Source organism: Calidris pugnax, unplaced genomic scaffold (genome assembly GCF_001431845.1).
Source record: "Calidris pugnax isolate Ruff unplaced genomic scaffold, ASM143184v1 scaffold44, whole genome shotgun sequence".
In the NCBI taxonomy this organism is placed as follows: Eukaryota; Metazoa; Chordata; class Aves; order Charadriiformes; family Scolopacidae; genus Calidris; species Calidris pugnax.
The window spans coordinates 37,729,436-37,752,907 of NW_015094506.1; the positions used below are offsets into that span (position 1 = coordinate 37,729,436).

The 23,472-nt window shown below is 43.4% G+C and overlaps 1 protein-coding gene and 1 long non-coding RNA gene across 3 annotated transcripts in view; one reads left to right on the forward strand and one right to left on the reverse strand.

Annotated features, from left to right (window-relative positions):
* Window positions 1-14,144: 14,144 nt before the first annotated feature.
* MOV10L1 (Mov10 RISC complex RNA helicase like 1) overlaps window positions 14,145-23,472 on the reverse strand; it is a 40,216-nt gene continuing 30,888 nt past the window's right edge. The window contains exon 27 of one of the 2 annotated variants that reach the window (XM_014963480.1): window positions 14,145-14,317. In XM_014963480.1, coding sequence (XP_014818966.1) covers window positions 14,221-14,317 — 97 coding nt within the window. In that variant the 3' untranslated portion in view covers window positions 14,145-14,220. Of the gene's footprint in view, window positions 14,318-22,921; window positions 23,059-23,472 lie in introns of those variants that run through there. The other variant, XM_014963481.1, reaches the window with a different exon arrangement.
* On the forward strand, window positions 14,255-23,374 carry LOC106901116. The gene is made up of 3 exons (XR_001414245.1): window positions 14,255-14,465; window positions 15,547-15,652; window positions 20,831-23,374. It is a non-coding gene; the product is annotated as an uncharacterized LOC106901116 (long non-coding RNA).

Below are 23,472 nucleotides of genomic sequence, written 5' to 3' on the forward strand. Positions count from 1 at the left end.
GAGGGGACCCGCAGACCCGCAGTCCCCAATCCTTCCCCCAGGCCCGCCCCGCAGCGCGCACGGGGGAGGTCGGGGCGGGCGGCGCCGCCCGCAGCCCCCTGGCTTGTGAGACGGGGGGTGGTGAGGTAAAGGGAGACCCGCACCCAAGCAGGCTGTGCCCCGAAGGGCTTGGACCTGAGGGCACGTCAGGACGTGGGTGCTCTCATTAGAAACCCTTCCAGCTGCTTGCTTTTGAGAGCTCGTGGGGGGGTTAGTCACGCCTGGTGAAACAGCCTCGGGGGTAGAGAGCTTGTCAGGAATGCGGGGGACAGCTTTCAGCTTGCCTCAGCCTCATGGGGTGCAGGCCTGTATCTTCACAGAAGTGACCAGACCTTGCTGTCCATCTCTGGAACCGGCTGGGGACAAATCATATATTATCACCCTATGGGCAAAAGCTGGACCACACAGCATCAAAAAAGGACATGCGTGCTGCATCGTAGCCAGCAGCTATGGCATTCAGACAAAAGTTCCAGGTCACAGTTCCTCCTTCTCAAGTTGTTTATGGATTTTATATTTAGCAGTACTTAGATGAAAACCAGAGATATGCTTAAACCCATATTGCTGACATTTCTCTCAAAGATTTGCAGTTGTCATCTGCAATGCAGCATGAGTAAGGCAGAGATTTTCATCTTTGCCTTGAATTTTCCCTTTCCTCAGTCACTGTGAACAATATGGTGGTCCTGCTTGTTATTCAAGTTGAAATATTGGGTGCAGGCTTTAAGGAGTACTTCTTGGAGGGTGTCCTTCCATCCAGGCAGGGACGTAATGAGCAAAGCAAGAGGGATGTCTTGATGGTGACAGCCCTGATGAAGGATCATAGAATTGTAGAATCATAGAATGGCTTAGGTCAGAAGGGACCTTAAAGATCACCTAGTTCTCACCCCCTGCCATGGGCAGGGACACCTCCCATTGGACCAGGTTGCTCAAAGCCCTGTCCAGCCTGGTCTTGAACTCTTCCAGGGATGGGGCATCCTCAACTTCTCTGGGCAGTGAGGAACCTCGTGAGGTGAACTTGGGGATGGAGTACAGCCCGCGTTGTTCTCACACATGGGGAGAGGGGTTGCTAGTTCAGGCCTGAAGCCTCCTGGCAAACACCAACAAATCCTTTTGCAGCTCCTGCACAACGGTCCTTCCTACCTGCAGTGAGGGATGGATGCACCAAATTCTCTTGTCATTGCTGTATTTGGCCTATGTATGTATTTTGTCAGCCCCTAACATACAGGCTTTCCATTCTAACAACAACCAACTGAAACTCCTTATGCACTTGTTATTGCTGCTCCTAGAGGGATGGTATTGAACAAGATGGACTGATAGCCTGAGGTAGTACAGCTAATCTTTTACAAAACTTGTGCTCAGGCTTTCAACATTGTAATAATTTCACCATGCTTTGCTGTTAACAATCTTGTCCTGCTCATTGAGAATGTTGCTGACAGACCATTTTCCTAATCCTCACTTTGTCATTCCTTTTTGAATCCTCTCTCTTCTGCTCGTCCAGTTACTTAATGCAAAACAAGCTGCTTGTTTTTTGCTTTCAGAGGCTTCCTGTGGTATTTCTCCTCCTATATTCCCCTGCCTACGCCCTTAACACTTGTGTGCTATCTAGATGCGGACTCTAGGTGCTTCTTCATGTTTTCCCATGAGGAAATAATGCCAGCCTCTAGTAACTGTTTCTGAGGAAACTTGGTATAAATATCTACAAACTTTAAGAATATAGGAGCAGCCATCTTTTGTCCATCTAGTCCCGTACTTTATATCCAAGTGTGGCTGTAACTGGACAACTAAGGAAGCATAAAAATAAAGCAACCTGTGTGGATGCCTTTTCCCTAACACTGTCCCAGCTTCCAGCTATGTTCAAGGAATTTCCTGAGCTTGTGGTGGTGTAATAGCCTCCAAAATGCCTCTTCTCAGAGTATTTTTTCTGTTTTCCCCTTGGAACTTGTAAATTTCAGGCATCTACAGTGTCTTCTGTTAAGGAATTCCACAGGCTTAAGCCTGTTGTATCAATACCACCTTGATCTATTTGTTTCAAACATAGTTTAATTTGATGGGTCCTAGTTATGGGAAGGTATTTGTATCAGTCCCTATCCATCTTTTCCATGACACATATGCTTTTGTGGACATCTGTTATATCTTCCCCCTAAATTGTATCTAATTCCACATTTAATGTGCAAGGAGTCCTGCTGGCATAGAAAAATAACCATAAATCAGACACTCCTTTTTAAAAATAAATATGACATCCATGAATAATTTAAATTTCTCTTTCGAAGGTTGCTTCATTATAATACCATTATTCAATTTAATCATATAGATTTTGTAATCTTGCTTGGCAAGATTATGTCTGTAGAGCAAGCCAAAGAGACATCCGAAGGTGGAACAGTACTGTCAAACCAAAACACATGGGTAAACAGAAACCTGTAGTAGGGCAGAGGCTGGGACACAGAAAATTACTGTCATAATATATAGACAAACACCATAGCCAAGTTTCTCAGCAATAACATGCTGGTATGTACACTGCTGGATAATCTAGACAATAATCAGGCTGTGATAATAATCCTGTGCTAATAAATATTTCACAAGCTGCTGGTAGGGTCAGAAATTGATTTACAGATCAAAGTAGAAAGCCAAGTGAATGAATTCTAATTAATTCTATCAAAAGATCAAAAAAAGAGTATTATTTTTAGACAGTTTAAATAAATCATTTGATGTTATCATATAGAGTATATTGATCCTTGAAGGTAAAGTGTGGCTTTTTGAAATCTTGTTTTTTGAAGTTCTGAAAGTTCAGAAATTTAAAAGCAAATGAGTAAAAGTGAGAGACTAATTTCAAAGTCTGGTGGAGAGACCTGTAGCCTCCAGAATTTGCCTTCTAAGCAGAGGGTACACTACCTCTAGATGCAGGGTAAGATTTACCTCTTCAAACGAGAAGGCATCTGAGCTAGATATTGCAGAGTACTATTCCTGAATCATGTAGGAGGAGAAATAAGTAAATGTAATGGTGCAGTTCATGTGACCAAGTGCAGATGTCCTCTTCAAAATGAGATGAATCACTTCCACATTGTAGGTGTCCAGAGTTTACACATGAATCCCACTCACTGTCTCTTATGTTACAGCTTGTCCCAGCTTAGCCATTTCCCCAAGGGTAACCGCATGCTGTCCTTGTCAGTTCCCAGTCACTTGGGAATTGCTGCCTTTTAATCTGGTGGTTTTAACATCGGCCATGCTACCCTGGATCCTTGATGCAGCCCCCCAGGATGTCTTTATGGAGAGGATGCTAAGGACTGGGAAGCAGCTGTGGGGCATTTCTTGCCTTTGGTCAAGGCTGTGACTCTAATCCATGTGGTCCATAACCCATCAGCCCACCTTGGAATTGCATCACTCACTGAGCAGTGGCGTGGGGACAGCGTGTCCCTTGTGCAGAGCAGCTACTCCCATGGTTGCATGGCTGCTCTGGCTCAGCTGGGTTTGCAGTTAGTGCTGGCACAGGTACCGAGTGCTGCCTGAGCAGCAGCCATGCCTTCCGTGAGAGCAGTCCTGCCTTTGCAGAGGCACCCAGTGAGATGAACACTGTGTGGGGCTGGCAGTGGGAACTGGCAGATGGCAGTGAGCTGTGACTGCGGGTCTTAGCACTGGGTGCAGGGTTTTGGCAGCAAAGTGAAGCGAGATGCCAGATGATAGGGAAAAGTGGCAACTGGCAATGCAGCCTGGCTGTGGCTGCTGGCACCGAGATGAGGCTTTGGCAGTAAGAGGAGGCTCTGTGCTCCCTGTCAATAAAAAATGACTCTTAACAGTAAAATGTCATACTGTTGCTGACATCAGTAAAGTATATTTTGAAGTCTCCTTGCTAATGGATCTCTTCTAGGAATGTTTGTGTCTCTTGACATATGTCTCTCATAAAGTGGACCTTAAAAGTTTCTGCTCACTGTGCTGTATATTATTTCTCAAGTAGAAGCGAGCGATCAAAAGCAATTTTTGCTCCCTTTCATTCAGATGAAGTGATTGTATGAAGAGATTATACAACCAGCCTCATTTAAATGCTGGGGGAAGGAGTGCTGATTCCAGGTCCCTTTGCCTTTCCTGTCTGCTGTGTTGGTAACATGTTCAAGCAGAAGAGGCTGGTGCGGGTGGCAGGAGATAGTGTTGAGCCTGCAGGCCTGGCTGGTGACAGCAGTGTGCTGGGCTGGCTGGCTGCTTGCTCACCCTCCTGCTCCTTCTGCTTCAGCTTCTCTCTGCTGTGCAGAGGAAGGGAGAGATCGCTGCAGGAAGACATGATCTGGCCTGGGCTCTTTCTCCCTGCCATTGTCCATTTTCCCCACTGCCACTGGGCTTCACCACCAGCTAACGCCTGCCATGGGAACCAGGAGGGGACTGAAACTGTTCAAGGGCAAAGAGACTGTGTGAGCACAAAATGGGTTATTCTGTTGCTCTCGAACGCAAGCTGCCTCTGCATAAAACAAGAAACTGCTTGGTTTCATCCGAGTTGGGAGGGAAGTCAAGGCTAAAGTCAGATAATTCCGTCCAAAAAAGTGTGTGGTTATAGATGAAATGTAACCAGTTTGAATGAAAGGGGCTGAAGGGAGTCTTGGGACTACCTAGGTAACAGTATGAGTAATACCATACGCAATCAAAAGTGCCTAGATAAGTGTCAGAAACACCAAATTTGGGTGGGGGTGTAGCAGAATTGGGACCAATGACGAGAAAATAATTAGGGGCAGGTCATTAAATAGGTCCCATTTGTCTGAGAGGAGTCTAGGCAGAGAAAGGGAGGTGCAGGGTTGGTGAAAAGATGAGTTCAGGAAAATAAGGAGCAAATCGCGGAATTGTCAGAGTTGGAAGGGACCTCTAGAGATCATCTGGTCCAACTCCCCTGCCAAAGCAGGATTGCCCAGAGCACATCACTCAGGACTGCATCCAGGTGGGTCTTGAAAATCTCCAGAGAAGGGGACTCCACAACCTCCCTGGGCAGCCTGTTCCAGGGCTTTGTCACCCTCACCGTAAAGAAGTTTCTTCTCATATTTGAATGGAACTTCCCATGTTCCAGCTTGAGCCCGTTGCCCCTTGTCCTGTCACTGGAAACCACTGAAAAGAGTCCGGCTCCAGCATCCTTCAACCCACCCTTTAGATACCTGTAAACATAAATAAGGTCTCCGCTCAGTCTTCTGCAGGTTAAAGAGCCCCAGCTCCTTGAGCCTTTGCTCATAAGGGAGGTGCTCCAACCCCTTAGTCATCATAGTTGCCCCCTAAGTTGGACTCTCTCCAGTAGTTCCCTGTCCCTCTTGAACTGGGGAGCCCAGAACTGGATGCACTATTCCAGTTGTGGCCTCACCAGTGCAGAGTAGAGGGGGAGAATGACCTCCCCCACCCTGCTGGCCACACTCTTCCCTATGCAGCCCAGGATTCCATTGGCCCTCTTGGCAACAAGAGCACATTGCCGGCGCACGGAAAGTGTGCTATCTACCAGGACTCCCAGATCCTTTTCCTCAGTAGTGCTTCCCAGAAGATCCACCCCTAACCTATATTGGTGCCTGGGGTTCTTCCTCCCCAGGTGCAGGACCTTACATTTGTATTTGCTGAACCTCATTAGGTTCTTCTCTGCCCAGCTCTCCAGCCTGTTCAGGTCACGCTGGATGGTGTTGGCCAGCTGGAGTGTTGGCCAGCCCTCCTAATTTGGTATCATCAGTGAACTTGCTGAGGATACACTGTCCCCTCGTCCAGGTCACTTATGAATATGTTGAACAGGACTGGGCCGAGTATTGACCCCTGGGGGGCACCACTGGTCACAGTCCTCCAACTTGACCCCACTCCATTAATTAGAACCCTCTGAGTTCTGTCACACAGCCAGGACTCAATCTACCTCACTGCCCCCTCATCTATCCCACACTTCCTTAATTTTCTAATGAGGATGCTAGAAATTAAAGTAGTTCAATAGGAAAAAACCAGGAAATAATTAAAATAATAGGAATTAGATATAATCCTGTGGAGAAAAAAGAAGGGTGGGATGTTCTGATCACGGAAGTGTGAACACCTACAGTGGTAAAGTTGATTTGTGGCCCCAATCCCCCCAGGATGCTGGACAACACCCTTGGGACAACCCACTGAACTCTTGTCAGGTCTAAGTCCAAAAGACTTGGCGCACAAGGGTGGGGTGAGAAGGGATGGGCTTGTGTCCCAGTACTAAGTAAAGAAGGGAAGGCAATTGAATTGTAACGTGACAGAGCTTGCATGCATTTATACAATTCTTTCATAATAATATAATTGTGAATTACTACTGCTAGTACTAACAGGCAACAGAATTGTAACTCAGAACTTGTGTATTTACTTGTGTGTGTAGTGATGCGGTGTGAATGAATACTGCTAATATTAGACATTTGTTCATTAGCCAGTTAAGGTATTATCAGTCTCTTAGAGGTGTGTTGATTAAACAATAAACGTAACTGTTTGTCACTTACATCTTAGGTCTCCAATCTAAACGAGAAGTCAGACACACTATCATCCTTATTTTAAAAGCTATTTTATATGCAAAAAGCTAAAACCATTTCAAGAAGACTTCCCAACTAGTTATCCACAACAACCAACAAAATAAAACAGGGAGTACTGTTGAGTCTCTCCCTGTTGTTGTCACTTTTTGCAGCATTCACCTAGTGGCTTTTATTCTGATACCATTATGGCATTCATCATTGTGCGGTCAAGGGAGCTTACAGTGGTGCGAACCAGAAAGGTGTATGGAGTCCCAATGTGGATGTTTTGTGGAGGGTCAATACCGTGGCTGAAGACAGTGAGACTTGGTGCTGAAATGCTTCAGTAGCAGGGACTGCAGCTGCGTACAGATTGCTCATGGCAGGAAATGCATACAGTATCAGAAAGGCTGGGCATGATAGTGCATGCGACCTAGAGATGGAATTACCAACATGAAATTGAATATACATTCAGACAGAGCCCATCAAAGTACAGAAACTAAACCAAGGGAAAAAACAAAGAAAACAGCATCTTAAAAATTTATTTGAATTTAATTTTGGCAGTTTGTATTAATTCAGATGAGACTAAAGACATAAATGTATTGTGTATTGAGTTCATGGTGCCTTTATACTTGTATCTTTCTGTTGACAGAAGGCAGTTTGTTTCTTGTTTTAGTCTCTTGCTTCAAAATTTCCAATTCTGGACAAAAGACAGCAAAGCACATGTTTAACTGCTTTGCTCAGTTCAGACTGCAATCAGCAACATTCTTTCAAACTCCACTCTGAAGTTTGCAAAGTAAAGGCTTCATCCTGCCAGGCAGTGGTATTAAGTATCACAAGGCAGGCTGTCATAATGCCACTTCAGTGTAGCAAGAAGCATTTAAAGTCGAAGTAAACTCATAATGCAAATGAACAAGGAAGTACAAATGAGATGATAATGGCTTTTTTTTTTTTTTAATTAAACCCTAAGTGAAGGGGTAAGAGCCCCGTTTTGTGCTGCTAGTCCTGCTTGTTTGAGCATCACAAGCCAAAATACATAAATATTATTTGGAACAAGGAACAAAACTCTTCAGGACTCATAAATTGCTGAGAGTCCTTATCTCGCTGTGCTGCACACAGATCCCCTATTGCTTGTCCCCTCTCCCTGGTCCCATTAATCTTGCACTCTCTGCTGCACATTGGCTCTGCTTCAGCAGGACGGATGGAGAACACCACTGCTGAAGCCTATTTTGTAGCATGATTAGGCATTTTATTGAGAAGTACAGATTCAAATTCTTCAGGCTGAAGAGGGCCTAAAACTCAGATTTATCAGTTCCCAGGGAAGTGCTGTAACCCTTAGGATATCACAGTGTCTCCTCTGCTACAGTATGTCAGGATTTTATTTAATGAAAAATAAAGGAAAGTGCTAATGTTGTAATTTTACAGTTGCTCAGAGCAGTCACATATGCTCAATTGTTTTCTTGCTATTTCTGTGCATCAGCCTTCAAATAAATGGTATATTAAGAGAAAGGAAGGTTTTAATCCTACATCTTGACATACAGAAGTAGTATTGGAGGGAATCCTTTTCTTGCCTGTTTGTTAAAGAATTTTGGGTTCTGCATGGAGCTCTGAGATCTGCAAGATAAGCTGTGCTGCCAGAAGGCTGAGTGTACCGCTGCTGTCCTGCAGGGAGTTTGGGAAGAGAGTTGTGGAAGATACTGCCGCAGAGGCAAAGGAGACAGACCGTGTTCCAGGAGGCAGAGAAATGCAGGAGGAAAGAGAACTTTACACAGGTTTGTGGAATAAAAAGGAGAGTTGAGGTGAGGGACAGCAACGCAGCTCCCCTCTTGCTGCAGCATGGGTTAGACCTTGGTGTCTTGTTCTGGAGAGATGCACGTGCCTTTCACTGCAAAGATTCCTTTGCAGATGCTTAATGGAGTTAATCTGGCTTTTCCATTTTTGCTACTGCGGAGTGAAGATGATTCCAGGGAGATGGATAAGCAAGTAAAGGGGAGAAACAGTTGTCATCCAGGTAGTCTCTAGCCAGCCCTGCACCAAGTCCAAGTAAAGACATGAAAGGGAAAAGAATTGAGGAAAGGCAAGGAGGTAAGTGAAACACCTGCATTTTTCATCAGGTTTGTTCATGCAGGTTGCAGTCTTCTTGATAGGGATCGAGGTGCTGGAGCGGTTCCAGAGAAGGGCAACAAAGATGGGGAGGGGTCTGGAGCCCAAGTCTTATGAGGAAAGGCTGAGGGAGCTGGGGTTATTCAGCCTGGAGAAGAGGAGGCTGAGGGGAGACCTTATTGCTCTCTACAACTACCTGAAGGGAGGTTGTAGAGAGGTGGGGGTCGGTCTCTTCTCTCAAGTCACAGGCAGCAGTACTAGAGGAAATGGCCTCAAGTTACGCCAGGGGAGGTTCAGGCTGGATATTAGGATAAATTTTTTCACTTAAAGGGTTATCAGGCATTGGAATGGGCTGCCCAGGGAGGGGGTTGAGGCACCATCCCTGGAGGTGTTCAAAAGATGGGTTGATGTAGTGCTGGGAGGTATGGTTTAGTGATGGTGATGCTTCTTGTTTGTTGTGCGGGTGTCTATTTTTGTCAGTTAGGTTGACGGTTGGACAAGACGATCTTTAAGGTCCCTTCCAACCTGGAAGATTCTGTGATTCTGTGATTATCAATCAGCTGTTGTAACTACACAACTATTTTAATCCCTTTGCATACATTGGCAAAACTATTACAGGTCATCATTTGTTTTTACCACTTCATATTGTCCATTTAAATGTAAGGAAATGAGGAGCAGCTGTGCCAACATATTATTATTAATGTATTTGAAAACAGTGAGTAATCTACACAGTTCAGTTACAGGGATCTCCATGTCCCCAAGCCAGCAATCACAGAGATTTACATTTTAATTGATATTTTACTCTGTAAAGGAAAATAAAAGCCCTCAGCTACCTAAGTCCTTACAATTAATTAGGCACAAAATACTCCATAAAGATTAACAGTGCCCTCATCCCAGGAGCACTCAAAAAAACCCCAACCCCAAAAGGCAAAAGAATCACTTTAGAATCTGTAAGCTATCAGTACAACATGTCTAACAACAGTTCACAATCCACAAAACAGCACATGCATTTGCTGTGAGTAATTACTCATTAGAATTGTCAGGCGTGGCATGAATTTAAGCACATATGGCATCCTTAGTTTCCGTTGCCTGCTTTAACCCTAAGTCTGTAGTTCTTATGAGGGCACATTGTTTGGTTAAGGGATCTGTAGGCTCTGCAGGCTCTGCTCCACAAAGGAATATTGGCCTCTAGTTCTCCAGTTAGAGACTGTGACAAAGGCAAGTCACACCTGTTTGTATATGCTTTTGCAGTCTTGACATCCAGGGGATTTTCAAGCCAGTGCCATTTTGCTTTTGTGTTCCCCATGCACAGGCTAGCCCTACCCTCAATCTTCTAAACGTACTGGTCTGCAAAGTAAAATTGCTGAGAGCCCATTTTGGTACTTGAATGGATTTCTTCAGTCTTGTACCATGGCCCTGAAAGACTGGAGTACCTCCCTTACACCCATGACATCCTCCAGACATTGTGGAGCCATTACTGGTTGTCCCATGTCAGCAAGGGAGTACAATCCCACCTACCACGCTGTGGCTTGTTCTGCTGCTCCTTAAGTGTTGATGGATGAGAACGCAGTATTCATCTTGTTTGCCAGATTTATCATATGCTCTGTGTTCAGTCTCCATACTCAATGCCTTCACATAATGACGAACTGTCTCTTTGATCTAGTGTCCCAAACCACAACTGCCAGTAAGTGCAGAACCCAACAGCGTGCAGGCCCTGCGAAGCCATATGCCTTGGCAAACTAACACAGCTTCTGCCCTGAAGCCTGCTAAGAAAAAACAAGTCTCACAATGCACCACAGGGAAGTGTCCTCCTGGGAACAGCTCTGCATTCCCATGGAGAGGGTGGATTTGCCTCTACCAACTGCCATAAGACCGTTAGGCACAGCATGAGCATCAATAACCATTGATTGGAGGCTGTTAGGCCAGACAGCATGCATGGGAGCGAAGGGGGTTTACTTGTCTCAAGCTTGGCATCCACACGTGCAGAGGTGGGGATCCTTTCCAATATGTACCTGCTTGTAAGGTCAATTATTTTTCATATATTGAGTTATGGGGATCAGACAGTCTTTGTCACATCTTCTGGCAGATGCTGCTGTGTATGAATATGGGCATCTGCCTGTAATCAAGAGGTGTTCCAGTGAAAACTGAACCAGATACTGGAAGGACTTAGTGTCCAGAAGACTTCAGCTGGTGACATTCTTCATTGTTAGAAGAAAATATCACAGAAAAGGTAATGCAGAACCAGAATACAGTCTTCAGTGGCTTTTGCTGTCTAAAGTTTGCAGATGGGCATGTACAAATGGAGATTTCCTGGCATTTATTTCCAGACATGGTCATATTTTCTCATCAATGCCAAAACATATATTTCTGGAACAACAAGATTGCATGAAAACTGCTAATAAAACCAGTGCTTTGCCTAGTTAATAATAAAGCTCTTTTTAATAATAATATAACAACAAAGAGAATGAGTTAAAATAGAAAATCATCTGTTTTTACTATTCAAGAACTCATAATCATCTTTTTCCCCTTTGAATGAGCTGTGACTATAGCCTATACATGAATATTTTGGCTTAGTTTCAGCTCAGAGATGTAGACTGAAGTAAAGAGCTCAGAAGGGAAAAATTCTTGCAGTATTTTGCAAAAAAAAAATTAGAACCAAATATATTGGATATATATATAACCTGAGAGGAGGCTGTAGAGAGGCAGGGATTGGTCTCTTCTCGCAAGTCACAGGCGATAGGACAAGAGGAAATGGCCTCAAGTTGCACCAGGGGAGGTTCAGGTTGGATATTAGGAAAAATTTCTTCATTGAAAGGGGTATTAAGCATTGGAATGGGCTGCCCAGGGAAGTGGTTGAGGCACCATCCCTGGAGGTGTTCAAAAGACAGGTTGACATAGCTTAGAGACATAGCTTAGTAATGTGGGGGGTTCTTTTGTATGGTTTTCTTTTGGTTTTTTTATCAGAGTTAGATTGATGGTTGGACTGGATGATCTTAAAGGTCCCTTCCATCCCAGACGATTCCATGATTCTATGATTCTATACATGTGAGAAATAGAGAGAATTCTCAATGATCAATGTAGGTGCCACATTGAACACCATATATAGCGCAGTGAAATGGTGGTTTTGTCCCTGTCAGAACCAGCAAGAGTCCAGCAGCAGTAGGCAGCATCTGTATCACACCCTGCAGTAGGACTGCTGCGTTCCTCTGATTTCCCTGACAGAAGTGCAAGAAATCTGGCACAGGTGAGACTCCTCACGGCTTCCACATGCACACTGTTCCTGTTACCTGCCCAGTCTTGTATGTCCTGAATGAGTCAGGTTTGCCATGTGGTAGCAGGCTGTCTCTGCACTACAGCACAGGGTTTGCACCTGCAAACTCACAGTGTGCCCTGCTGCGGATCTGGTCTGCGCGTGTCCAATAGTCCTTTCTTCAGGATATCCAGCAGCTGGGTCTGAACCATCGCTCCCAACCAAACTGCCAAACGCTTAAGAGTAAGTGACAGACAGTAAAGTCCTTCTAGTCCATCAGCAGCTTTGTCCCAGCTCTCTACAGGGCTTAGTAGCTCAGGTATAGTGTAAGACAAAGGCAAGAAACCTGCCCGGGCTGAGGAGGAACAGGAACAGTTCCCCAGGAATCTGGAGTGCTGGGAATGCCACGCAGGGTCATTGATGTGACTGTTGTTTTTACTGTCTGCATCAGTGTTCTCTAGATTTTGAGGCTATCTCTTTGGAATATCCTAGCCTCCTGTGCACTTGGACTAAGTAAAACTTCAGTCCAAAACCTGAATAATAAATACACTTTCTGTCATTTATATGCTCTGAGTAGTTCTACTGACTTGATGTTAAAATGGTGTGCAAACAAACTTGATGCCTACAATTATCACAAGGCAAACTAAACTGATAAAGGTTTGAAGTAATACTAATTCTTCCAGAGGTAGTTAGTTCCAGAGATAGTTAGTAATTATCAGTCCTCTAGTAAAGGGCAAAATTGCCAACAGATCCTCCTAGATATGTTGTAGGGAATTTCTGCTTATTTCAGATGGTTTAAACAAATTTAATTATTTTATTTGGCTTTCTTTTATTTCTTTTATTTTAGAAGGTTATTGAAGAAACATTTTTCTCTTCACTTTCCTATGAGAAGGAAAGGATGCAAGTTTGAACTATAGAAATTCTGATTATGCTTGAGAAAAGAAAACCAACACGTAATGTGGTCAAACCCTAGAAGAGGTGGCCCTGAGCAACCTGACCCTGTTGGATGGGCTCAGGGCAGGGGAAGTGGCCCAGATGATCTCCAGAGGTCACTTCTAAGCTAAACCTGTTGTCTAACCTTATGTTACCTAGGTAGGTTTCACGTCTTTGTTACCTCTGGAAAGATGCCCAAACCCAGAAAGAAAATACGCCTTTGAGAGCTACTGCGGTGTAAGTGCTGTGTAACTGCTGCAAATCATGTCCCTCCATTCCTGGCAGCAAACATTTTGCTTTGTAAGTGATGTCACCCCTAAGAGCTATTAGGGTAAGATTACATGCAATATATCTACTAAAGAGCTGGATTCTCATCTATCAACATAACAGTTTTCTCTTGTAATCCTACAACTGTAACTGATGTAGCCTTGGGAAAAACATTTTTAATTCATGCGCTGTTTTGTCAAACCTGCACGTGCTGCTGGTTGTGTCCCTGGTTCTATAAACCCTGACACACTTTCTTAATTTTATTGTCCTACACAGTCAGCCATACTAAAAACAGTGGAAATACTCACATTGGTAAGGCTAAGCCACTGCACACGTGTTTGCACACAGTCTGCACTGGTACATCGCTGAGCACGAGCCGGCTCCAGTCTGGCCAAGCTCTCGCTGGGCGCTGCTGTAATTTAGGTGTAATAACATGGAGGTCTCCAATATTAGCCTGACTGTACTGAGCTACACACCTCCGAATAGAGAATATCAGTGGTTGAGTAATTTGCCATTATGCTGAGTTTATATTGTAAAATACTGATTTTGGCAGAAGCCCCTACTGCTAGCGTTAGAGCATGCCTAAAGATACAAGCTAAAGTTATTGATCAAACCCCTTTTGTTTGTGGGGATGAAGACAAGTGGCAAAGTTCCCTAACAGCCAAACACATCAGGCAGTGGGCAGGGAGGGTAAAGCTGTCAGTTATGATGCAGAAAATGAAGTTACACTGAATTAGCATTTTCTTTGGAAAGTAGCAGGAAGACAAAATTAATATATTGCAGTAAGGGGCAGATACTTTATATTCCATCATTATCTGCTAGAGCTTGTAAAAAGTAACTAGTCATGTAAAAAAAACCCAACCAAGTTAGGGGAAGCAGTTAGTCTGCAGAGAGTTTGTTAAGGAGTTAATTAAAAAACGAACTGAATAATTTTGAACTTAAACAACTGCCTGAACCCTGAAGAACTTCTTTTTACTCTGAAAAAAATTTATCATTTTCCCCATAATTAAAATGGGTGGACTGCAGGTCATGTCGTCTGCCCAGAGGAGGAATTGTAGCGAACATGCTGTATACAGTACTATAACTAACGCCAATCAACGAGATAAGGGCAGACACTGCCCCAGTACAAAGGCTGTGGAATGGATGTGGCTTCTTCCTGACCCTGCTAATGTCAGATCATGTCATATTTTCAGGTGGCAGGAACCGAAGGTGTTCCAGCTCTGCACAGCACCTTAGTGTCTCTGGAGCTTCTTGTAACTGATGTATTTTGCGGAGAAGCCAAAGAGAAGACCAGGTGTTACACCAGGAACCCAGAAATCCACATCTGAAAAACTGTATCAAGCACATATGGACAAAATCACAAATCTGGTTGATAAACTCTGAAATGATTACTTGATGCAATAGACTTTTTGAAAGCATTGGTAAGATATTAAATATGTACCTGTTAATTTTTTGATTACAGCATATGAATAAATTTCATGCTGATTCACAAGCTGCTAGATATATGACAGTAACAACAGCATAGATATTTGATGGAAAAAGCTTATAGGCTTAGGTTATACAACAAAGCATCTGCTGGAGCAGAATTAAATTAGTATATAATGACATTTTCACATTAGAAGAAAAAGTCAAGTAAAAACCAGTCAGGTTAAGCAAGACAGGTGATATCTGCAGAAAATCTGATGCTGCCCTTCGGGCATTCAGCTTAGTGTCTGTGAGCTGCAGTTGCTCATTGTGATCCTAAAGCCACAAAAGGAAAATTAGTCTTTGCAATATTAGATCATAATGTATTTTCTTATCTGAATGTAAGAGAAATGCACATTTTTAATGAGTAAAAGAAATGAAGCTGGAAAAAATCACTAAAGGAATGTCATAGTGGCAACAATCCTTAACAGATATCCTGATTAAACCTGCAAACCCCTGACTGTTATCTGAAGAAAGAGACAAGGTGCCTGTGTAAGCCTTGCTCTGCATCACCCGATGGCAAGCAGGAGTAACTCTAGCAAAGTCTCAAATACACGGCATGAAACTGCTGGCGGTGGGAGTTAGATCAAGCTATGCAGTTGTTTTTAATGCGATAGCTGTGATGAGTGTGGGGCACTGCAGTGGTTTCAGGGAGTGCAGTCATTTCTCACCGTGAAGGAGGCACGAGCCTCCCCAGGCGCTGCTGACGCAGAGGATGTCGGTGAGGTGGAAGAATTGCTGAGGTACCTGTCTCACCCTCTGTGCTAATGGAACCACTCGGGTGTTGATGGGTCATTATGCTGCGTACAGCTACCACGAAGGCAGCTCTTCAGAAATTCACATTATATCTGTAATGTGCTGTTAAAAGGGGAGAAAGGGTTCAATAAGTACCTGATGGAAGGTCATCATTTAAAGGTTTTCAGCCCCAATGCATGCAAATATACACTGAATTAAAGACAATGCACTTACTCAAGATGTTATAATTTTTTAAAAATCATATTACCTTCTGAGCTTTTAATGGGATCCCTTCCTTTGCAGTCAGTGGAGAATGGATGTCCTTATGCAGAGCCTGTTTCTCTACTACATCAAGCACTTCAAAAATGCTCCATCAGAACTTGACTTTCCAGATGCAAACAACACACAGGTATTTTTTAAAAGTTAATGTTTGGGATTACCTTTAACTGAAAACTGAAAACTGATGGAATTTTTCATGTTCTTAGCCAGTTCTACAGTTCTCAGTCTCTAAAATGAAGTAAACTGACAGCCCCGCAGGTCTGACTGCATGGATGACGTGGGTTTGTTCACACTTTTAACATACCATTAGTTGTCTACATTTGCATTCAAACACTCAGGACCGTGAGCCAATGGCTTCCTCAAACATCGTGAAGCTTTCTGCATACATCACTAACCTTGCACAAAAAGAAGTAGGAAAAATAAGTTGAAGTCATGAAATAAATAGATCCAAAGCTTCCCTTTGCTTCTCAAAGCACATTCAAAAAGTCTTGCCTGGCTACACAGAGTGATGCAAACACCAGGATTTAAGAATAAAAACCAGAAGGGAAAGCTATCTTGAACTATTAACACTTCTTGCCATGCTGAGGAAACAATGCTAATTTATTTTACTTCAGGATATCTCTACAAAATTACCTTTTGAGTCCAGACCAAATCTTGTTGACTTCAATCCCAGGCAGATCTGCAGTTTAATCCACAGAAAGATTAAATAGCAATTTACAAATGACAGCAATAATCTGCCTGTTAGGAATTTATTTTTATTTCTACTATTAATAAATTAGGTAAAAATTAATTCTGCTTTTTTGTAATGTTTCTTTCCTTCTGTGATGAGTCACTTTAAAAAAATAAATCTGTTCTTTAAATTTCTCCTGCTGGATTTTTCTGTGGCGATAGCAATGACTCCCCACCCAAATGAGGTTTCTGTACAAGGCACTACCATAAAGGCCACGCGTGCTGATGGATAGCACACAACCCTTTTAAAGACTTCATTTCAGGATGTGCTGAAGTACAAACTGGTAATATTACAGTTACTATTTTCAGTGGAAATGAGAGGGTAACATTCACTTGGAATGTATCTGGGAACTACTTATTAGCTAATTAGTGGTACCTAGTACAACACACTTTAAATAAAAGCTTGGTAGTATTATACTGGATGAAGAAATCTGACTGAAGGCTCTGGCAAAGAACTTGCTTCTAAAAATGGGTGGTGGCTTAGGTAAAATTAATGAACAGCTGGAGAAAGTTAATTGCATGCTATTCACAACTATTATTAGCAATTCCTTGGGTCTGAATTAAAAATCTCCACATGTGACAAACATCCCAGTGTTAAACCAGGCAATGCCAGCACAACCTTGAGACTGGAAATTTGGAGAGGTCAAACGACGTGCATCACCCATTGGTGGGAGGGCAGGGCAGGACAGGAGATGCTGGATTCCGCGGCTCTGCCCACGCCAGCACCTGCCCTTCCAGCACAGCCACAGAGTTGGGGCACACACAAAAACCAGCATGATGTTTCCAGGATGGAAATACACATCTGGAGGGTCACAGGACTGAGAATTACTGACACTGTCCTTTTCTGTAGCGAGATCTGAGCAGTCTTCAGGGAGCCCTCCCCAAAACAGAAACAATAAAGGAGAAAATGCCTTTTAGTCACTCTCCTGTTCCACACAAAGAATGTCTTCGTTTTAGGCACTCTTGGGAATGTTTATGCTGGATTTCTTCTTCTGCCTCACTTATTCCATCTGTGCTGTTTGCTCATTATTTTAAGGGAAGCCAAAAGGGAGATTTTCACTACCCTTCTGTCCTCGCTATCTTATCCTCTTCACTGCCCCAGGGCACGGCTGTTAGCAACAGAATGGAAACCACCACAAAGCTCTTGACTTCCCTAAGAATATTTTCAGCAAATTGCCAAAAGCTGACAATTTTTTGTGCTTCTCCCCTCCACCTCTCCTTCCTCCAGTACAGATTTGTAGGGGTGCTGCTCCCTCTGTGCCTTAAGCTCTGCCGGGCTGCAGAGCTGCTGCAGGTGCTGCCTGGCCACCCTTCCTCATCCCAGGGACACCCACCCACCCTGGGGACACCAGGGCCACCCTGACGAAGAGGACCAACTGAAATAACAAAGGTTGCAGCATTAGGGCTTTTCTTTTGGAGCACATTTTTTGTCTTATGATCAACACGGTACCTGTGGGTGCTTAAAAAGTCTCGCTATTAGGGACAACCCCCACTTCCCATTTGGCTCTTGCCCTTCAGGGCTGCTCTGCTGGTTGCTGTGACCCCTCTAAACACACCCAGGTATTGTGATACCCATCACCTGTCTGGATGGCAGTGACTGGGATCACCTTCCTGGCATTCATACAGGGAGACAGTTTGTTGCTTTTCAGACGTATTACTGGATACCCGTGGTACCCACAGGTTTTCCCTCCTTGAGCATACAGGAAAGATTTTTCTATTATTCATCTACATTATTCATCTCTGAATTTCCACTACTTCTCACCTTCCTTTAATTTTGATACTCTTTGGGTGCATTTTTTCCCAGCTGAAAGAACTACAAGGAGTGAACCATGAACCAGAGTATTGACATGCTTTTACCATTTACACTGTGCATACTCCAAGGTGTAGAAAGAAAAGCAGCAGGATTTCCCCTCCAGACTGAATTCTGTCATATTGAAATGCATCAAGAGCAAATTAAAGGGAACCCAAATTCTGCCCAGGATTTGTCTACACGGGAATGTTATTTCCCATTAGGAAGGGTACATCTTTGAACAGCTGCTGAATTCCCATGTTTATTTTGCTTCACAAGCACTTTAAACTGGTCATTCGTTTTAAAGTGATGTGAGACAATTCAGGCAGCTTGTAGTGTGGGCAGTGTTATTTGAGGAGCGCTGTCATAATGAATAGCTCTCTGCATTTATCAATAAACCGAGGTCTTTGGCAGTGGGGTTTTTGTCAATTTAAATTCATTCACAAACCTAGTAAGACTGTGCTTAAATAGGCCTTATTTTATTCTCCATGTGATCACTGTTGTTATGAGACTAATTTGGTATCAATTACACGTAACACCTCACGTTAAGACGCTTCCTCACGTTGGGATGCACTGAGCTCTGCCACCACGACTCCAAATTATTTTGCTAATAATTTCAGAGTCAGCGATCACTAAAGCATCTCACTTCGTGCTACTCTATTCCACAGATGATAACCAGTTTACCTCTTGCATCAGCAACCTCGACTTCCTCACAAGAGAAACTACCATTAAAATTGCAATGGTGTCATTTTCCCAAACTGCCATATCCCCTCTTGGCTCCAGCGCTTTGCCTTCACTCGGGGGAGAAGGGCTGCCCCCGGTGCTTCCAGGCCGGCTCTTCCCTCCCCTCCCTTATCCACAACTCGGAGGGATACAGAAATATCTTTCAAGAGGTACTGAAACATACCGACGCTGAAAGCTGTAAGGAAATTCAAGCAGTTTAAAAGGATTATTTTACACTCCCACTCCTCACCATGTGCTGGAAGAGCACCCTTCCCCACAGCTTAGAGGCACATTGCATTTTCCTTACCACTACAGAAAAAAAAAAAAAGGCCAATTGTTTAAATAATCAGAGTATATAAATTTTAACAGGCCTGGTAAAACTGAGACAAATGAATTGTTTCTGAATCTGTGAATGAATGCTGATGTTCTCTTTTACTAGTTCCAAAAAAATTACTGCTTTTTAAAGAGTCTGTTTCTTATTAAGATTTAGAATACTCATTATTCCAGTATCTGAGCTCCAAAATGCACAGCACAATGCTCCCTGACACCTTCAAGCTATTTTATTTATAGGAGAAAAGTGTATTCAACTTCTGTAACGTTGTCAAATGGAGATTGTAGAAGACAGCAAATAGCGGGAGCAGTTGCCCACACACTCTGAATTCTATTTCTGCCCCACTGATCCCATGTCCTGACTGGGGTAACGGGCCCTATGGGAAAACACCATCCCACACGCTGTTGGGTACAGGTAGCAACTCAGCCTCAGTGTATTTTCCCTGCAGGTGTAGGTTGACTATTTTTCAGGAGAATGAAGGACAGAAAGAATTAACAGGGCTCCTCCCCCACCCCCCGTTATCTAGAAAAGCAGACGCAGAGTGTATCTGTGAGGCTCAGCACCCGGCAGCATCCAGCCACCCCAGCATCCTCTGGCTTGAGTAACTGGGCTCATGTTGGAGGCCCACAGTCTGGCCTTCAGATTGTTGCTACCTAGTCAGTGGGGACAGAACTTTTATTAGATAAAGCGCAATTAAGCAGCTGTCATGAAAAAGCTGTGGAACTAGCAGAAATAACAAATGAGAATTAAAATACTTGCCCAGCAACTCCTTCATCAACCAGCGATGTAGTGTGGCTGGGCTCCACCGCACCACTGTGGACAGAGGAACAGCAGCAGTTTCGGGGGAACTTACAAACATGAAAACCAGTCAGTGGAAGGCTGCAATGAGCAACACTGAGGGACTGCCACTCTCACAAAACCTGCGTGTTCTAACATACCATTAGAAATGCCTACTTTAACTTATGATCTAAATGCAGCCACTGGGAAGCGAAGGTGTTTCTTTCACACAGCAGACTCCATCCCTTGAGGGAACTGTTGGTGGCACCACCGTGAGGATGAGGTGGCTTCAACGCAGAACAAACTGCTCCCACCTCGGCTGCTGTTTGAAACCTACTGAGGAAACACCAAGAACCCATTCAGCGTGCAGCTGAGTACCACACACTTCCATTCCAGCAAGGAAACCTCTGGGCTTTTCCCATGTCTTGACTGGTCTTTCAAGGGTATTTTTTAAATTTCAGCTCTTAAGTGCTCATGTTAAACGGTTTAGGAATTGTCTGCTTTACAGACCACCTCTTTTTCAGACTTTCACTTTTCTTAAGCCTGCAATGTCTAATACAATACATAGAGGGAAGCGGGGAAGGAGAGAGATTTGCCATAGTGTTCCTGACTTGATGCACCTCTGACATGCTCCTCAGGACACGGTGGAAGCTCTCGCTCTGGCTTTTCTAAGTTCCTAGTAAGGCAAGGAATTAATAAGTCAGAAACAGCCATGACAAAGAGGGGTTTTTTTAATCTTCTTTGGGAAAAGATTGTTCCTGTAAGCAGAACTGAATAACCAAAACATGGTCTTCATGCAAAATAAGACTTAGTTCAACTCTCTCTAAAAGAAAATCTGACTCTAAACTGACTCTGTCTTGCAGTGGCTGATATGTAATTTTCTGTCATTGTAAAAATGAAAGATGATTTTAACCAATACCAAGAACTGCAACTGTTTTCTCCCCTTCTTCTCTTTCCAGCTCATCAGGCCATATGTCTTCCTGAAAGAGATGACTAGAACATTGAAGCTAACACCTCTGGAGCAACCAGCTCTGCCTACACATCAAGCTGCCAGAAGAAACCATTCTAAAGTTGCAAACGCTGTTTAATACCATACAATTCCAATGGGTAGGGCTCTCTTCAAGCAAGGCTTTCTGTAGCAGCTCGGGAAGCAGAAAGAGATGAGAGACATTGCAAGAGGAGGAGGAAAACGAAACTGTTTTATATCATAGAACTGTAAGGTCCCTTCCAACCTAAACCGATCATTGAGTTCCAACCCCCCTGCCATGGGCAGGGACAACTCCCACTTGACGAGGTTACTCAAAGCCCCATCCAGCCCGATCTTAAAACACTTCCAGGAATGGAGTGTCCACAGCTTCTGTGGGCAACCCATCCCACTGTCTCACCATCCTGTTAAAAATAAATACTTCTTCCTGATATCTGATCTAAATCTCCCCTCTTTCAGTTTAAAACCATTATCCTTTGTCCTATTACTACACTCCCTGATAGAGAGTCCCTCCCATCTCTCCTGCAGGCCCCCTTTAGGTACTGAAAGGCTGTAAGGTCTCCCCAGAGCCTTCTCTTCTCCAGGTTGAACAACCCCAACTCTCTCAGCCTGTCCTCATATCGCACACTAGAGTTTCTCTGTCATTACTAAGCAGCAGCACACAGGGTGCAGTGAAAGGGTTAGAAAAAATATATATGTAGCTTTTAACACAGAACAGAAGCAGGAACAGAAATCCCCCTTTTTGCCATTCTTCAACATAAAGAGAGTGCATGCTTGCTAATACACCCATCTCGAGGACTTCTCTGGAAGCACTTTTCAAGATCATCAGAGGTTATTCTTAGTAACTCAGGGAAAAGGTTTCCACATTTTAGGTGCAGACAATGAGTTACAGTAAAAACTGTTATCAGTGAAAAGCTATATGAGCTTTTCCACTGGCAAAATGTAGTTACTGGATGAAAGGGTTTTTTCCCTTGTTTCATCAGTCATCTGCTACTCTGCTATGCCATGGAAATAGGTCATGGAAATACTAATCAGAAGTTCTGGATGATATCTTGCACCAAAGTAAGCACCATCCATCTCCCTTACAATCTCTTTGCTGTTCTCTGAAGAGAGCACGAGCACACCGACAAAGAGCAAGGCTGGCCATTAGCTGAAGCAGTGGTGGGTCTAAACAGTGGTTGGTGAGATGTCACACATAACACAGTGCTGAAGCGAGAGGTCTTTCCACAGGCAACTAGGACAGATTCTTCATTAAACGACTTCCTGACCTCAGTGCAGAATATTGGCCCGGCATCATCGATGCTGGTATTCTCAGCATCACGCTGCGATGCTGGGCTCTACACTGAAGTGTTGTGTGACAAGACTTAATCACCACGGGGAGGACAAGAAAGAGGAAAAAACCCTATTTAAGGGGACAACACAGTGCCCAATGAAGCTACTAGCAGGAATATTGCTAAAGCATCAGTTATTTTTGTCAAAATAAAAGACGACACTTCATTCTACAGTGTACTTGTTGAGATGCAATATACGACTTTATTTTATTTTTTAACACACCATTTGAAGCATTGTTCTGACAAACAGCTGCACTGCAGTGAAAAACCAAGAAAACCCCATGTGATCTCAGCTGTCTATACAAAGGCCTGAAAAATGGGAAGTAGGGCTTTTAAGCACACTTGGCTAAAGATACTCAACATCAGTCAAGTGGAGATACTCATGTATCATTCCAGTTCACATCATGGATCTATTACTGGAACACTCCCATAACAAAGTTACAATACACACGTACGTTCTCAGGACGGTCCAATTCTAGGAGGCACTACAACAGTCTGAGAAAATTGAGAAGCTGAAAAATATTACAGAATAAGGAAAATCTAATGCAAGAGCTCGTCAACGTATTTCTTCTGAAGCTTGGGGGATTCAGGCATAGTGCTATAGACTGAGACATGCTGTTCCATGCAGAGGCATAAAGTCATATACTTTTTAAACACAAAAGCAAGTAAGTTGCCACTACTATTTTATGCTGTTAAATTTCCACTTTCTCACTTCTTGTTTGAAGAAACTTCCAACCATTTCAGAACATGTGCCTTTCCCCTGAGGACAAAAGGTGCTGGATCTGCTCAGGACTGAATTTCTGATAAGTATTCTTAGTTTCAAAACAGATGAGGACTGAATGCATCTTGAAGACTGAAAAGCTAGTCACACCTGTCAGTTAAAGTGAAAAAGATAAAAATTTTGCTAGTCTTCCCATGAACAACAATTTTGATTGAAAAAAGTTTCATCTAGTAGATAATACCCATTTAACAACATATTATGTGTTACTAGAAGGGACATGTTTAAATCAGTCTTCAAGCAAATTTCTTTAACTACAGCACAGTCACCTTAAACATTTCCCCTGCACCTCCCATCCCCCAATTCCAAATCTTTGTGGTCATCCAATACAGAGATACATAAAATACCAAAGTCAACAACAGCTCTTATTTGATATTTAATGCTCAGAGTCTTCCTATGGTGTGGGAGAAATATGGTTACATTACATGTTATTATGTTTTCAATACTTAATAAAGCAAAATCAAATCCTACTATGATAACACAGGTTGTCGCACTTGTCAATCTTTC